The sequence below is a fragment of the Vicia villosa genome, linkage group LG7 (genome assembly GCF_029867415.1).
Source record: "Vicia villosa cultivar HV-30 ecotype Madison, WI linkage group LG7, Vvil1.0, whole genome shotgun sequence".
Classification (NCBI taxonomy): domain Eukaryota; kingdom Viridiplantae; phylum Streptophyta; class Magnoliopsida; order Fabales; family Fabaceae; genus Vicia; species Vicia villosa.
This window is the reverse complement of record NC_081186.1, coordinates 98,428,129-98,444,780: the sequence shown is the minus strand read 5'-3', so window position 1 is coordinate 98,444,780 and position 16,652 is coordinate 98,428,129. Positions and strand designations below refer to the sequence as shown.

Here is a 16,652-nt window from a genome sequence, read left to right as displayed (position 1 = left end):
AGCAGGCTCAGGCCTTTTATGTTTATCGTAGACCAGACTCAAGCCTTTTAAAGTTTAGCCTAACCTAGCCTATTTCCACCACTATAATTTAAAAACATTTACAAAATTATAATGTTTAATTTTTAAACAAAACATTTTCGTATCGATATTTAAATGGAGAAATATCCCGATTCTCTTTAAAAAAACAACATTAATATTAGAACTTTTCAATAAATGATTATTAGATTTTTATTAACCTTTTTCAGTTATAAGTATTTTAGTAATTACCTATTGGAGCATAGTTTCACAAAACCACAACTCATAATTATGATGATTTTTACTACAATATCACAAACCTCCCGTTCCTTTTTTTAATATAGGTTTCAAATCAAGATATAGGTTTCAATTCTTTTTATATTGAAACTCCTCAATTTTGTAAATGAAGTTAAATATGAATATCAATTCTCTTAATGAATTTAATTTAAAGAAGTTTCAAACCAAAAGAGAGTTATCACACATAACTCTTCAATATTGATTCCTATAAATTCATCAATATTTTCATAACAAAGTGAACATTAAGTCATCAAAATGGAGACCAAAACTCACATAGCCATAGTTACAGTTCCTGTATACAGCCACCTACGTTCAATTCTTGAATTCGCCAAACAATTGGTTCATCAAAACCAAAACATTCATGTCACATGCATAAACCCTACTTTTGGTTCTTCTCCATGCAACAATGTCAAATCTCTCTTTGAAACTCTTCCATCAAACATTGACTATATTTTCCTTCCACCAATAAATTTACAAGACTTACCAAAAGATATTCACCCTGCACTCAAAGTTCAAGCCACAATATTTTGTTCCGTTCCCTTGATTCAAGACGCTTTGAACACATTACATTCTAGTTCAAAACTTGTCGCCGTTGTTGCCGACGGTTTAATAACCCTAGTTTTGCCATTAGCCAAGAAACTCAATATTTTAGCCTATTCATACTTTCCATCCACAACCATGTTACTATCACTTTGTTTGCATTCTACGTATCTAGACAAAACAATTTCTTCCGAGTACAAAGACCTATTAGATAAAATAGAGATTCCCGGTTGTATACCGATCAATGCTACCGATCTCCCGGATCCTATGCAAGATCGATCGAGCGAGGCGTACAAGGTTTTTCTTGAAGGTAATGATAGATTTTATTTAGCTGATGGTATAATGGTTAATAGCTTTCTTGCGCTTGAAGAAATCACCATAAGAACCTTGCAAGAAAAGGAGTGTGAAGGAGTTCCTTCCATTTACCCAATTGGACCTTTTATACAAAATGATTCATGTGATAAACACAATGATTTTGAATATTTGAAATTTTTGGACAAACAAGAAAAAAAGTCTACTTTGTATGTTTCATTTGGAAGTGGTGGAACACTTTCTCATGAACAAATAATTGAGCTTGCATTAGGATTGGAATTAAGTGGTCAAAATTTTCTATGGGTTTTAAGGCCACCAAATAAACATGGTGTTATTGATGATCTTGAAATAGGTGAATATAATGATGCTAATGATGTTCTTTTTAAATTTTTACCAAATGGTTTTTTGGAAAGAACAAAGGAGAAAGGTTTAGTAGTTCCATATTGGGCACCACAAGTTGAAATTCTAGGTCATAGTTCGATTGGTGGATTTTTATGTCATTGTGGTTGGAATTCAACACTTGAAAGTATTGTACATGGAATTCCATTAATTGCATGGCCACTTTTTGCTGAACAAAAGATGAATGCAGCTTTGTTAAGTGATGGTTTAAGGGTTGCAATTAGGCCTAAAGTTAATGACATAGGTGTAATTGAAAGGGAAGAGATAGGTGAAGTTGTAAAGAATTTGATGGTTGGTGAAGAAGGAAAAGGAATTAGAGAAAGAATGGAAAATTTGAAAGGTGGTGCTATTGATGCTTTGAAGGAAAATGGATCTTCAACAAGGACTCTTACACAATTGGCATTAAAATGGAAAAACTTAGCAGCCACGAAGCACGGACATCCTCCTGATCCCGACATTTAAACCGTGATATCAATAATAGTTTTAAAAAAAAATAAATAAAATTAACATAATCATAAGTGTTGATATAGGTGTCTGACACAAACACGTTTTTTTTTCAAAAGTGTCGGTGCTACATAGACGGCCACGCGTGATTAATATATTTTATTTGGAATTTTAATTTTTAATTGTTATTTATAACTATTATGTCTGGTATTTAAATTGTCTGTCTGTTCCAAATTATAAGTCATTTTTATCAAAAATATTTGTTCCAAATTATAAGTTATTTTATAATCCCAATATATTTTTTTACTACTTTAATTTTCATGAAAGACTAAGTTTATTTTTAAATATTTTATTTCTAATTAAAGTATCTTTTAACATGTATTCTTGCGATAAAATTTTTTACTACTTCAATTTCCGTGCAAGACTAAGTTTACATGAAAAAGGCTACGGTGTCGAGAAGGTGTTGGAATATAATACAAATGTTTAAATAGCATTGCTCTCTTGAAATACTCATTTGATGATAGAAAAACTTACAACCTCGATTTGTACAAACATTTTATATTACTACCATCTGTTCAACTTTAGATCTATCCATTTTCATGTTTTATTTAAGTAACCAAATCAATCTTCCATTAACAACATCACACTATCACAAAAATTTCATGGAGAAAAAAACACACATTGCAGTAGTTTCTGCTCCCATTGTTAGCCATCAAATAGCAATTTCAAACTTCATCAAGAAACTCCTTCAACTTCATCCTAACAAGTTTCACATCACCTTAATCATTCCAGTACTAGAATCACTTTCCAATGCATCCAAATCCACCATTGATTCTCTCTCATCTCTCAACATAGATATCATTGTTCTTCCTCCAATCAACTTGCCACCACAAACTGTCCCTACACTCAAACTACCTCTTGCTATGTCTCTAACTATGCCATCAATCCTTGATGCATTGAACTCAATAACTTCATCAACAAACACATCCAAACTAGTTGCTATAATAGCTGATTATTTTGCTTATGAAGTTTTCACATTTGCCAAGAAACTCAACATTTTATCTTACACATATTTTCCTTCATCAGCCACAGTTCTATCTCTTTGTTTTCATTCAACAGCTCTAGAAGAAACAGTTTCTGGTGAATTTAGAGACTTGAAAGAACCAATCAAAATGCCAGGCTGTGTACCTTTTCAAGGAACTGATCTTCCATCTTCATTTCAAGATAGGACTAGTGAATCTTACAACCATTTTCTCCTCCGTTCGAAAGGAATAAATCTTTGCGACGGTATACTAGTCAATAGCTTTGTGGAATTGGAATCAGAAGCAGTTGAAGCCATGAATGAAGGAAGCATCAACGGTTCTCACCCTCCGGTTTACATGGTTGGACCAATCATGCAAAAAAATAGTGACAATAATCAAAATGAGTCACAATGTTTATCATGGTTAGATGAACAAAAACCTAATTCTGTGGTTTTTGTTTCATTTGGGAGTGGAGGAACAATCTCCCAAAATCAAATGAATGAGTTAGCATTAGGGTTAGAATTGAGTTCGCAAAAGTTTCTATGGGTTGTGAGAGAGCCAAATGATATAGCAAGTGCTAATTATTTTGCTGTTCCTAACCCTAATTTATTAGGGCAAGAAGATCCTTTGTGTTTTTTGCCAAAAGGGTTTATAGAAAGAACAAAAAAGCAAGGTTTTTTGGTTTCAAATTGGGCACCACAAGTTGAGATTCTTAGCCATAAAGCTATTGGTGGATTTGTTACACAATGTGGTTGGTTTTCAACACTTGAGTGTGTTGTGAATGGGGTGCCTATAATTGCTTGGCCACTTTTTGCTGAACAAAGAATGATTGCAACCATTCTAGCTGATGGGATTAAAATTGCTGTAAGGCCAAAGATTGATAATGTGAGTGGTGTTGTGGAGAAAGGTGAAATTGTGAATGTGTTGAAGAGGTTGATGGAAGGAGATGAAGGGGTTGAGATTTGTGAAAGGATGAAAGTCCTACAAGATGATGCTGCTACTGCAATAGAAGTTGATGGATCTTCCCTAACTATCATTTCTCAATTGGTCACAAAATGGACCAATATGGAAGGCTATAATGAAAATTAGTTTCATAGGGTCCATTTTATTATGTATTTGTATCATTATTTTGAGTCCTTTAGTTTTTTGAATGTGAGATATCTTTGCAAGGAATTCATTGAAAAGTAAGGTATTATTGACATGGGATCGTTTGGAACAAAAATAACTTTGAAATTAAGATCACTCATCATAGAAAGGAGAAGACTGGTGCAAAGAATGGTTTCAAAAATCTAATTGAATTAAACAGCTTAATTGATTGAATCGAGAGTAGGTCAATTCGTTGGTTGGTTAAATTTAATTTGAATATTAAGTGGTGTATATCCCAATAGGACTTAAAAGAATTTTTAATTCATGAAATAGCCTTGTTGTATTTGATTAAAAGTTTTATCTAATCTAAGTCTAATGTTTTGCAAATAACTTTGATTTTTAAAATTGAGCAGAGAAATATAATTTTGATTTTTAAAATTGAACATAGAAATTTTGTAGTGTTGAATAAAATTTAAAAAAAATAATTAAACCACTTAGTAGAATTATTTATAAAACACATCAAAAAATTTGACGTATGGGGATAAAGATCTAATTTGCTTATCCAATTTGATTAAATCGATTTAGTTTATAGAAGAAAATGTCTGGTTCATTATACTTTTAAGAATTGTTACAGGAGATTGTGGTTCTAAGTGTGATGAAGGTATTCTAATAATTTTGATGATGACAACTAAGCAAGAAAGAATATATCTAAAGTCTCATCGATTAGAAAAAAAAAACATAAGTTCAAGTGTCTCAAGTTTCAGTTGAAAGTGTTAGACAAAGTTTAACATAAATGTTAGACAAAATTTAATCAAGAACAAGAACTTCAAGTGATAAAGTCATGATTTTGAACCTATGAAGATAAGAACACGAAGTGTGAAGTTGTTAAATCATGTCTGATCTTGCGCTTAGAGTTTTATTTAATTTTTTATCAGTGAATTGAAAAAGAAGCAAGAGTAGGTCTTGAGGTACTAAGACAATGCACGTACAGACCACATAGAAAAATTATTTGTACTCGCAAAAAGTACAAATATTTAACAACCTCTAGTGGATAAGGATTGTCAGAGGCTTATAAAGCTAGAGACTTATAAAGCTATTGTGGTATTGACAACTAACTCACGTGATGTGAGAAGCTAATGTATTTAGATATTTTCTCTGTGTTGTTAGTTGGCCATTTTCACTACTACAAAAAAACATATTTATTTCGGTTTGGAAATGGTTATTACCCCGATTTTATGGGCGACGTAACGAATGGTGTCGTGGTAATTTGCCACTTTTTTCCTTGATCGTCTACTTGCAACCGAGGGGAAAGGTGAAACTTGTAGTGGGTTCGATAGCCGACAACTGCATATTCGTTTTTTAAAAAGACGCTATTTTTTCTCTCAATTTTTAGAATAACTGAGGAATATATATATATATATATATATATATATATATATATATATATATATATATATATATATATATATATATATATATATATATATAATTTTTTTTGACAAATTATGAATCTGATTGATTGTCATCGCTTTAATCTATGTAGAAGATCAAATGTTAGAAACCCATTTCATTGAATCTTGGACAAGAACAAATGTTGAATCAAATATATATTTTCAATGGCTTTTTCATGCATTTGTTTTTTATATAAAAAAAATAGGATAAATAAAATGAGTTTTTCAATTACATGATAAGAGATTATGTAAGAAAACCTTCCTTAAACCAAAATTTTATTTGGTCTTGCAATCCATCATATAGATTTTTTTCAAACAACAACAACAATAACAACTTCATCAACAACAACACCAACAACAATAGCAAAAGAAACCATGTTTCCATTGTCTACGGAGCAGATTCCATATGCGCTAACCACCCTATCGAATTATAAATCTACTAAGATCTCTGTCTTTACAGGAGAAACATGCACACATGTACTCTTAAACAATTACAGAATATATTATTTATATTGTACTAAAAATTTTAAATAAAACACAAAAATGCAGGAGCTGGGAATAGAAGCTCAAACACTTAGGCTATATTTCTTGTCGATTTTATTTTAAAATTGAAGAATAAGATTAAATATTTTTATAAAAAAATTAAAAAATTGAGTTGTAGTTTATTTAAGACTTTATTTATTTATTTTTAAACAATAATATTTAAGAATAAAGACAATTGAATGTGTATTTGAATATGGTGTCTATCCGATATTGTACTACAGTCAAAATGAGCTTTAATAATATAGTGGGGAGCATAGGGTGTCAAAAAAACTAGTGTGCAAATAACATTGCTTAAGATATATAAGATGATTGGAGATATGTCTCTACTATTTTAATTATTATAATGGTTCGCCATGTGCTTCTCCAGCTACCAATTATGTTCTTTCTACAAAATGGTATTATCATGTCATCGTCCAAAAGACATTTTCTAGAAACTTGAAACAGATAAAAATCAATTTGACAGAGTGAAAACAGCTAGATTGATGTTGAATTTTTTGTTTCTTTCATATTTTATTAATCAATATCATAATACAATACAACATAAAATTTATATAATTTTACTTTGCAGATTAATTTATACAACTACGGATAGGTAGAATCGATTTATTATAATTTTTTTAATCTAATTGAAATAAAGATTTCTCTAATCGAAATTTATATATTTAAATTTATATTATTATATAAATATTTATGCCTATTAGTTTTTAAAAAAATATATTAATATTAAATTATCATACATTTTAATATAATATATGTATTTGTTTACTATATTTCAACAATAAAATATTCAAAAACATTTTTTATTTTTGTTAAAAACTAAAAATTATGTGATATTTTATATTTTACCAATTTATTTTTATTCGAAATGTGAGTAAGAGATACGAGTACGGGTGCATAGATACTTACAGAGCACGAATATGAGGATTAAGGTTGGACTCACACGAGTTTCTTTTTCAAACTGTAGATATATAAATATACACTATAATACCCTTTCCAAATCTTACTATTGTTTTTTTTAAATGTGATTTCTATTCAATAATAATAATATTAATAACAAGGAATACATGCAAGTTGTTGTTTTATGAATAGTACTCAATTTGAAACAAATAAGAGTCATGCTATCTTACACCTTGAATTATACCAAAGGAAATCTTTGTTGCACAAAATTCAAGACTAAAATATTATTTAAAAAATGAAACTTATACATTTTTTGTATTCAATTAAGGTGTAAGTGTAGGAAATAGCGTACACTTATTATTTCTCAGAAAATAAATACTCTTCTTCTTCTAAATTTATATATAAGTAAAATAACTTGTTTTGCATACTAATTTTTTTAATCGAAAAGGTAATTTTAAAACGACAACCAAAGAACAATATGAAAGAAAGAGACCCTCAATAACTATTAAACAACGGCAAATCTTATCAAAGAATGATTAGATGTTGAAAATTGTATTAAATCAAATTCCCCATTGTTACATAATATATTTGATTAGAGTATAGTTGCAAGGCTATTTATACAACAATAATCTTCTTAGTAAATATTTTTTATTTGAGAACTTCAATATGTTCAACAATGAATGATAGATAATGTTTCGAGAAGGAAATGCAGATGAAGATTATGATTAATTCTTTTGAGAGATGATATTAACTACGAGACTCTATCTCAACTAGTATTTCGTCCGTTCCTTTTTAAGTGTCATTTTAGCAAAAAATTCTTCAACCAAGATAGTGAATTATTAGAGTTACTTTTCTTATCATACCCTTATTTATTTTTCTCTTTCCAAATAAATTTATTCATACACTCTCTTTTTCCAATAATTAATTGAAAAATGTGAGGTAGAGTTATTGAGAAAATAAGGGTATAATTGACAAATTCTAACATTAAATTATAAAACGACACTTAAATAGGAATAAAAAAATTCTTCTAAAACGACACTTAAAAAGGAACGGAGGGAGTAATAAATAGTAATCCAAATTAATTCTCATTCTCAAAACATGGATTAGGTCCTAAAGCTCAGGTGGAACGAAGCTTGATCAACCAAAATATATTTGTTTAATCAATAAATATATATTTGTTTTACATTTTTTAATATATTATTAATAAATATTTTCCTATAATTTGATAAATATTTGCTATATATTATTTCAATGTACCTAGCTCAAATATCGTAATAGACATCTTTTATTGTTTTTCAAAAATATTAGCAAAAATTAATTTAATTTATTAATTAGGAACAATGTATTTAGTCCATATATTAATTGTATACTCTAGTAAAAATTTAATTTACTTAATTTTGGAAAAATAGATTGAAAAAGGTGTGGAAAATAATCATTAATATAATATGTTTATTCTTTGACACTATTAAAAAAACACTAAGATATAATTTGTATTGATGTGTGTAAAAATCAATTTTTGTGTATTATAAATTTTTCCCATTTTTATTTATACGAAAAAATCATAACTTCAACTAATTTTTTTGTCGAAAATATTTTTTCATATATGATTTTTATATTAAGTAAACTAAAATTATTCTATCTTATCATTATTTTTTGTTTTTATTTTGAAGGTGTATAACTTTAAATCTAAATAACTTATTGGTGACAATGATTTTTTAATTGGTTTTATAATTGACAAAAGACAATTTATAATTTAAAAGTGAATAAAAAGGTAGGAGATTTTTTTTTATACAAAAGATATGTTATACTAAATTAAATGCAGTTAATATTAAATGAATAGTCTAAATATTGTATAAATTTTGGATAATTAGTATTTTAATATATGACGGATTGATATTTCTATTCAAGTACAAAATTAACCTTTAAAAAAAGTAATAAAGATAAAGAAGTCATTAATATTGGTTTTCGATTTATTATTTCCTCTTTAAATTTGTTTTATGAAAAAATATATTGTTTATAATAATAAAGTATTCTACTGTTTTCTCTCCTTTACTATTGTTATTAGATTTATTATTTCCTCTTAAAATTTGTTTTATGAAAAATATATAAAATCGTGACTAGAGGTGTCAAAATGAGCTCGGACCGGCCCACAAGCCATATATTTTATCGTGGATCGGGCCGTAAAAAATCTTTAAAAAGCACAACCCTATCATTTTGGACAGTCCACCAGGCCTATGTTTTTCATGGGTCGGATCAGACCGGCCACACGGATTTCAGGTTGGCCAATTAAAAATAAAATTTAAAAATATTTTGTTAATTTTGCAGAAAAATATTGAGCTAAGTTATAATTGCATAAGTGTATTTCAATTGAAAAAGAAAAATTAAAGAGGATGAAAATATGTTTTAAGATGATATGATTAAAGAAATAAGTGTGAGATAAAGAGAAATTTTAGTAATTATTAAAGATAATATTCAGTTTCTCTCTATTTTTACATAGATATCTTCGTGAGATTTGTATATATCACTTAACAAAGTTTATCATTATTCTCTTATGTTATGTAATTTTTATTCATTACATTATTTTTATAAATTTAAAATTATAATATTAAAATGAAGGACTGACTGGTCCATCAAACAGGTCCATCATACCACATGGCTTATTAGTATCTGAGTCAGACTCATTTTTAACCGCCTATGAAATAATCGGCCCGACCCACTTCAGCCCCTTTATATGCTTTAGCTCTTAGGCCGAATCGGACTGGCCGGATCGGCCACAACTCTAATCGTGACTAGTAATTAATTCAGTATAATATACGTGTCATTTCAATATATCATAAATATATAGAATTGTGATTAGGCAATTCAATGTAGTATACTTGTCATTCCATTGTAGTGTGAGGTTGCTAATGCTATACTACCTGTCTAGTTTCCATGGAAGCAAAAACTCACATAGCCCTTGTCTCTATTCCTGTCTTAAGCCATCAAGTTTCCCTACTAGAGTTTGCTAAACAACTCATTCATCTCTATGAACACACTTTCCATGTCACATGCATTATTCCCACAATTAGTAACTCTCCTTCCATTGCATCCAAACCCTTCTTTGATACCCTCCCTTCTAGCATTCAATGCATTTTTCTTCCTCCAATTAACTTTGAGGATCTAAGAAATGAAACTAGGCTTGAATCTCAAATTCAAATCTCGGTTTCTAGATCTATGCCATATGTGTTTGAAACCCTAAGGTCAATTAGTACTAACTCCAATTTGGTTGCTCTAGTTGTTGATCTGTTTGCACATGAAGCACATAAATTTGCTAAGGAATTGAGTATCTTATCCTACACATACTTTCCTTGTTCGGCAATGGTTTTATCAATGTGCCTATACTTCTCAAAGATGGATAAAATAATCACTTGTGAGTACAAGGATCATCCCACACCAATAGAGATTCCAGGTGAATAAATTAATTAACCCTTCAATTGATTCAACTTTATATTATACTAGTGTTCTATTTGTTATAGTAATATTGATTGATTTGTGAGTAATTAAATTAATACTTTCTAATTAGAAGTTTATTAAAATCTTAAAGTTATGGTTATGGGTCAAGATGTGATGTTAAGCTGATCTCTTGGATGTTTAGATCTATGTGGTCCCGACACGTTTTAGATTGTCCAACAATTATTATTAAAATCTATGCTCGAAATTGGTGGATTTGCTAGAGTTAAACTTTAGTAAGATTAGGTCTAATTATGTTCATGACAAAATAGAGAAAATATTGAATATGTAAAAGGTGCGACACATACACTGGCATAAATTAAATTTTTGAGTCAAAGTGTAATATCAATATGGTTTAGAGGTCTTGGATGTTTTTGAGCTTTTGTTTTTTAGGGTTTGCTTGCCCTTATCTAGAGGGTTGTTAGTCGGGGTTGGGATGATGCTTGGGTGTGAAAGCTATATTAGATTAGAGGTTTCTCAGTAAGTTCGACTTATGATAACTTTTTGATATGGTCTAGAGTCAGGGAAGGTAAGTCTGAGGATGGTGCTAGAGTTTTCTAGGATTTGAAAGAATTGGGTGTCGTCTAAAGTTGTGATGTTCTCTAAGCAACTCATTCAGAATTCGTTGTCGATTAAGCAAAATCTTCTAAGGCGCCAAATTATGTTAGGGCCTAGTAGTTAGGTGTGTGATGGACACGTAGAGTCAATGAACTATCTTTTTGTTTTGTGTGAGATTGATTTTGTCATCTAGTATAGAGTTTTTAAGTGAATTTGACAGTCAGAGCCTCTAGCCCACTCGATTTTAAGGATTTTTGAGTTGTTCTAAGATTTTAGTTTTAGAAAACAGGTGTCTCTTAAGTCTCTTAAGTCGATGTTGATATAAAATTATGTGGTATTAATTATTTAGAAAATACAAAACAAAATTATTTTTAATAAAAAAGCTTGACGATTAATCCTTGGATGTTTATATTTATTAATTTGACTTCAAAGTAGATTCATATTCATGTTTTGAGTTTTGCAAATTGTTGGGTCTCTTTTTGTTGGGCTTGGTTTTGTCCTGATGTTTAAGGATGTGCTTCACAAATTGTTGGGTCTCTTTTTGTTAGGCTTGGTTTTGGTAGTTTTGCCTTTTTCTGTTGTTTAGTTTATTTTTTGTCCTGCTGTATTGTTAGAGTTGGTATTCCCTTAGATCTTCTTGTTACTCCTTATTACTTTTGTACATTTGTAACTCATTTTTTATTCTAATATATGATTCTCTCTTGCTATTCAGAAAAATAATAATATCCCAAACTACTAGATAAATGGTATTAGAGTTCTACTTTTGTTTAGTGGATACAAGAGAAGAGATCTTATTTTGATCAAGTCAAATAATGTGAGCGATGTTTCTTATTTAAAGAAAAAATTGTTTTGAAATTAAATGTAATTGGATAATTTCATCTCGATTAAAAATATAAAAAAAATTAAATATATAAGAAAGATAATCCATATAATACTTATTATAGAAATTAAAAAAGTTTGTTAGAGTAATAAATTTATTAATGCATTTTGAAAGTTGAAGAGGGTGAGGAAAAGAAAAAAATTCAAGAGGGTCTTAAAATTAGGGACAGATGTAGTATTTATTAGGGGTGTTCGCGGTGCGGTTTAGACGGTTTTTATGCTAAAAATTATCTCAACCGCAAGAGAAAAAATGTGCGATTCGATTTTTTTTTAAAAAAATTATTGAGTCATACATACACATATATAAGAAAATATAATTTTCGGTTTAATCGTTCATACATTACCATAAAAAAAAATTATAATTGTCAAAATAAGTTTATAATTTGATACATAAAATTGTGTCTTACAATTTTATCTTAGGTCTAAAGAATAATATACATGAAATTGTATTCTTGAATAAATATCATACAAAAAATTCAATAAAATATACTTTATCAAAATAGTATTTATAAATTAATAATTTTTTTTTTGTGATATATGTAAATTAAAATAAATACCATATAAAGAATGTGATAAAATTCACACATAATACTGTTGATTTCTATAAAGAATTAGAGAAATATATATTGGTTAATGAGTTTTTGTAACATAATGCGGTTTAATTTGATTTGTTTCGGTTTGTAAATATAAACTGCAAACTGAACTGAACCGTGCGATTCTGTTAAAAAATACTCAAAAACATCTAAATCAAATGTAATTTTTTACAATTTCAATTTGGTTCGATTCAGTTTTACAGTTTTCTATTGGGTCGGTTCGGTTTCGAACACCCATGGTATTTATTAAAAATACTAAGGGTTTTTTTAGAGTTCCTTGACGTTTAGTCTATTGGTTTAAGCAACACCAAAATATTTTACTTAAAAGCTCGAGAAGCCTCATCTTTTTTAAGCCTAAAAGATTTAACCCTTTAAATATTTTATCCCTCGAGTGTATTATACTTTCAATTGCACTCTAAACATGTTTAAGTGTGCTTGTTAGTTTGTTGATTAGTGAGTAATCTATTATATGAAATATCATCTCAGAATCATAATAGTAAATAAATTGACAATTATTTGAATATAGGATGCATATCACTTAATGGTGAAGATCTCCCAGATAGTGCTCAAGACAGATCAAATTTAGCATACAATTTACTTCTCCACCGCTCCCAACAACTTCATCAAGCTGATGGAATCATAATCAATAGCTTTCTAGATTTGGAATCAGAAACATTCAAAGCAATTTCCCAAAATGGTCCATATGGTACAAGTACACTCCCTAATGTGTATCCAATAGGACCCCTAATACAAATAAAACCCAATATTCAAAATCAAGCATGTGAATGTTTACTATGGTTAGATAATCAACCACCTAATTCAGTTATATACATTTCCTTTGGAAGTGGTGGCACACATTCACAAGACCAAATTAATGAGCTTGCATCAGGGTTAGAATTGAGCAACTATAAATTTCTATGGGTTAATGTGAGACCACCAAATAATAAAGCAAGTGCTAGTTACCTAAGTAATGAAGAAGTTGATCCATTACATTTTTTACCATTAGGGTTTCTAGAAAGAACAAAAGGACAAGGCTTTGTTATGTGTGGTTGGGCACCACAAGTTGAAGTACTTAAGCATGATGCAATAGGTGCATTTCTAACTCATTGTGGTTGGAATTCTATTTTGGAGAGTATTGTTCATGGAGTTTCAATGATAGCTTGGCCTTTATTTGCTGAACAAAGAAGCAATGCTGAATTGGTGACTAATGGACTTAGAATTGCTATGAGACCAAAATATGATAGTAAAGGGATTGTGGTAAAGGAGGAAGTGGTTAATGTTATAAAAGGTGTTATGGAGAGTGAAGAAATTGGAAGAAGAATTAAAGAACTACAAAAGTTTGCTAATTGTGCTATGATGGAAGATGGGTCATCCATGAAGACATTATCTATGTTGGCACTCAAATGGAAGAGCTTGAGAAATCTTGTGTAAAAGATTGAAGGGTGGGGTGATATGTGGTAAAAATAAAATATGGAAAAGTTTGTTGATAGACAAAGTTTATGAGTTATTTGTATGTGATTAACATTTTCCTTTTTCTCAAATGGTTTATTTACAAGTGGAGGTGTTTGCTAGCTCATTAGCCTTTTTCTCAAATAGGCCATGGTTTATAAGCGGAGGTGTCTGCTAGCTCCAAAGACTATGCCTCTCAAATTGCAACTGCTAATTCTATTATGCACATCCTATGCATTCGTATAACTCGAAGAGACTATCAAATCAAATAAAATGAGAGTTGTCTCATATTTAGGATAAGTTTTGAATAAAAATTCACGTCATAGTATTAAAATAAAAACTTTGAATTAGAATGGTACATTTAAGATCAACGTGTACTTTAAATATTAAGGGTGGATTTTTTTTTGTTAACGTTCTTCAAATTTACGTGACTTTACAACGAACTGAATTATTAATAATTTCTTGTGTCATTTTTATTTATTTCACATTTTATTTGTAATTACATTAATATTATCATACACATGGTCTCAAACATTTGTGTTTGACATCTTTCTATTAGACAAACAAAATTTTAATCGGCATAAGAGCAAGTATTTTGTTCTGATTGGGTGAGCTCTATGTAGGGATGGCAAGCAGACCTAAACTCGCGGGGCCCACCCGCACTCGAACCCGAGTCAATAGGTGAAAATCGGAATTGACTAGGTTTGGGTTTGTGTTCGGGTTCGAGTGTCATCCGATATTTCGAGTGCGAGTTTGGGTAGTATGAAACTCACACCCAAAACCCGAAATCACACCTGCTTATATATATATATATATATATATATATATATATATATATATATATATATATATATATATATATATATATATATATATATATATATATATATATATATATATATATATATATTAAAAATTTGTTGTATGAAAAATGTATTTTATGTATTTTGCTGCGGGTTTGAGTTTGGGTGAAAAACACAAACCCAACGGATGTGGGCATGGGTACGTTATTTTGCAACCCGAATAGTCTTTGGGTTCGGGTTCAGGTGCCGATTCCGGGTGCAGGTTTGGGTAATGTGAAACCTGCACCCGACCCGACCCGTTGTCATCTCTAGCTCCATGGGATCTACACACTCTATTCAAAATGGACAATGCTAAATAAGGAGGACCTGTAAATCACCCACCTATCTTAGATGACACAAACTATGATTATTAGAAAGCTCGCATGATTTCCTTCATCAAATCTATGGATAGCAAAAATTGAAAGGAAGTCATCAAAGGATGGACACCCCCAATGATTACTGCACAATATTGCACACAATCCTTGAAGTAAGAAAAAAATTGTTCTAAAGAAGAACAAGAAGAATCACATGTTAGTTCTTGAGCTTTGAACGTCATATTCAATGGAGTTGACAAAAAATATCATTAAACTCATAAATACATGTTCCATTGCCAAAGAAGCATAGGAAATTCCAAAGAGGTTTGATATAAGTCAAAGTGCATAAAAGTAAATGTTAGCATAAATATAGGTCAAGTTAGTGTTATTGATGGATCAATCGAATCGGAATAATTTAGCGTTATATTAAGCAATCGTAAGTGTATTTATGTAGAAGTAGCACATTATGACGTCGGTCAATAGCAATTTATGTGTTATACATGTTAGAGAAATAATACAAAATCATTCTCCTAAAACATACAACACAATGCTTAAAACAAAACAAAAGAAAGAGATGAAGAAAGAGGAGTTGATCAAACATGAACCAAATTGAACAAGGGATCATCTATCATCAATTTTAATCATTCAACTTCATGATAAAATAGAAAAAAAAAATTATCACCAATCCAAAGTATAAAAAATGATCTAAAGATCATTTAATTAATAGATTTAAAATGTTGAAAGTTCATACAATCAAAATATCAATTAAAGACCAATTAAAATTGATGAAGTATCAATCAACCAAGTCAAATCATAAAGGGATCAATTAAGACAATTAAAAAAATATTTTAAAACAATTAAAAGGTTTTGAAAATGTTTTTAAAAGGAAATTAAAGAGAAAATACCAAAGGGGTATCAAATTATCAAATAAAATACCACAAAAATTTGAGGAAGTTAAAAATATTTCATATAAATGGATCTCAAAAGGTGGAGAGAAAAAAGTTTTAAAATGAGTAAAAATAAATAGTTTAATGGAAATTAAAAAGAAAATAAAGAAAATAAAGAAAAAATAGAAAAAAATGGTAAAATGATTTTTAAAATTCTAAAAAAATACATGTTGTAGAAAATATCTTTTATAGTTTATGAAAAAAATTGGAGTGAAAAAGGTTAAAGGAGCTACTATAAATAAATTTGAGAAGTTAAAAAAAATTAAAAATGATTTAAAATAAAAACCAAACGCGTAGCACACGCTTCTGATTCTGATTGTACAGATGATTTGAATTTCACTCCATACCGCGCGAAGAGCTTCATCTTCAACTTTTGAACTGTGATTTTGCATGTTTATGAACTTGTGGTTTTGAGCTTAAACACCAAACGTGCAAGCTTCTACTCACATCATTGTTCATGTCTCCCTGCATTAGTCATTTATTGGCTCTAAGTAGAGAGAATTTTCATAAATACGCAGAAAATTCTACGGCTCCAAAGAAAAATTAAATGACTAATAAGATAAATAAATGGCAAG

At 29.5% G+C, this 16,652-nt stretch overlaps 3 protein-coding genes across 3 annotated transcripts; all 3 read left to right on the top strand.

Moving 5' to 3' along the window:
* The first annotated feature begins 567 nt into the window (after nt 1-567).
* LOC131619802 (hydroquinone glucosyltransferase-like) lies at nt 568-2,025 on the top strand. The gene has a single exon (XM_058890860.1). The coding sequence runs from the start codon at nt 568-570 to the stop codon at nt 2,023-2,025; it is 1,458 nt and encodes a 485-aa protein (XP_058746843.1).
* Nucleotides 2,026-2,568: 543 nt separating this feature from the next.
* Nucleotides 2,569-4,397, top strand: LOC131617961 (hydroquinone glucosyltransferase-like). The gene has a single exon (XM_058889232.1). It carries the CDS (start codon nt 2,607-2,609, stop codon nt 4,116-4,118), a length of 1,512 nt encoding a protein of 503 aa, XP_058745215.1. The 5' UTR covers nt 2,569-2,606; the 3' UTR covers nt 4,119-4,397.
* Nucleotides 4,398-9,862: 5,465 nt separating this feature from the next.
* Nucleotides 9,863-14,057, top strand: LOC131617960 (hydroquinone glucosyltransferase-like). The gene is made up of 2 exons (XM_058889231.1): nt 9,863-10,454; nt 13,052-14,057. Exons 1-2 carry the CDS (start codon nt 9,938-9,940, stop codon nt 13,954-13,956), a joined length of 1,422 nt encoding a protein of 473 aa, XP_058745214.1. The 5' UTR covers nt 9,863-9,937; the 3' UTR covers nt 13,957-14,057.
* Nucleotides 14,058-16,652: the final 2,595 nt, after the last annotated feature.

Excerpts from the sequence above, each read along its gene's own strand:
- LOC131619802 (XM_058890860.1), top strand. The coding sequence starts at position 568 with ATGGAGACCAAAACTCACATAGCCATAGTTACAGTTCCTGTATACAGC.
- LOC131617961 (XM_058889232.1), top strand. The coding sequence starts at position 2,607 with ATGTTTTATTTAAGTAACCAAATCAATCTTCCATTAACAACATCACAC.
- LOC131617960 (XM_058889231.1), top strand. The coding sequence starts at position 9,938 with ATGGAAGCAAAAACTCACATAGCCCTTGTCTCTATTCCTGTCTTAAGC. Across the intron at positions 10,455-13,051 it reads CACACCAATAGAGATTCCAG|GATGCATATCACTTAATGGT; the intron begins GTGAATAAATTA and ends ATTTGAATATAG.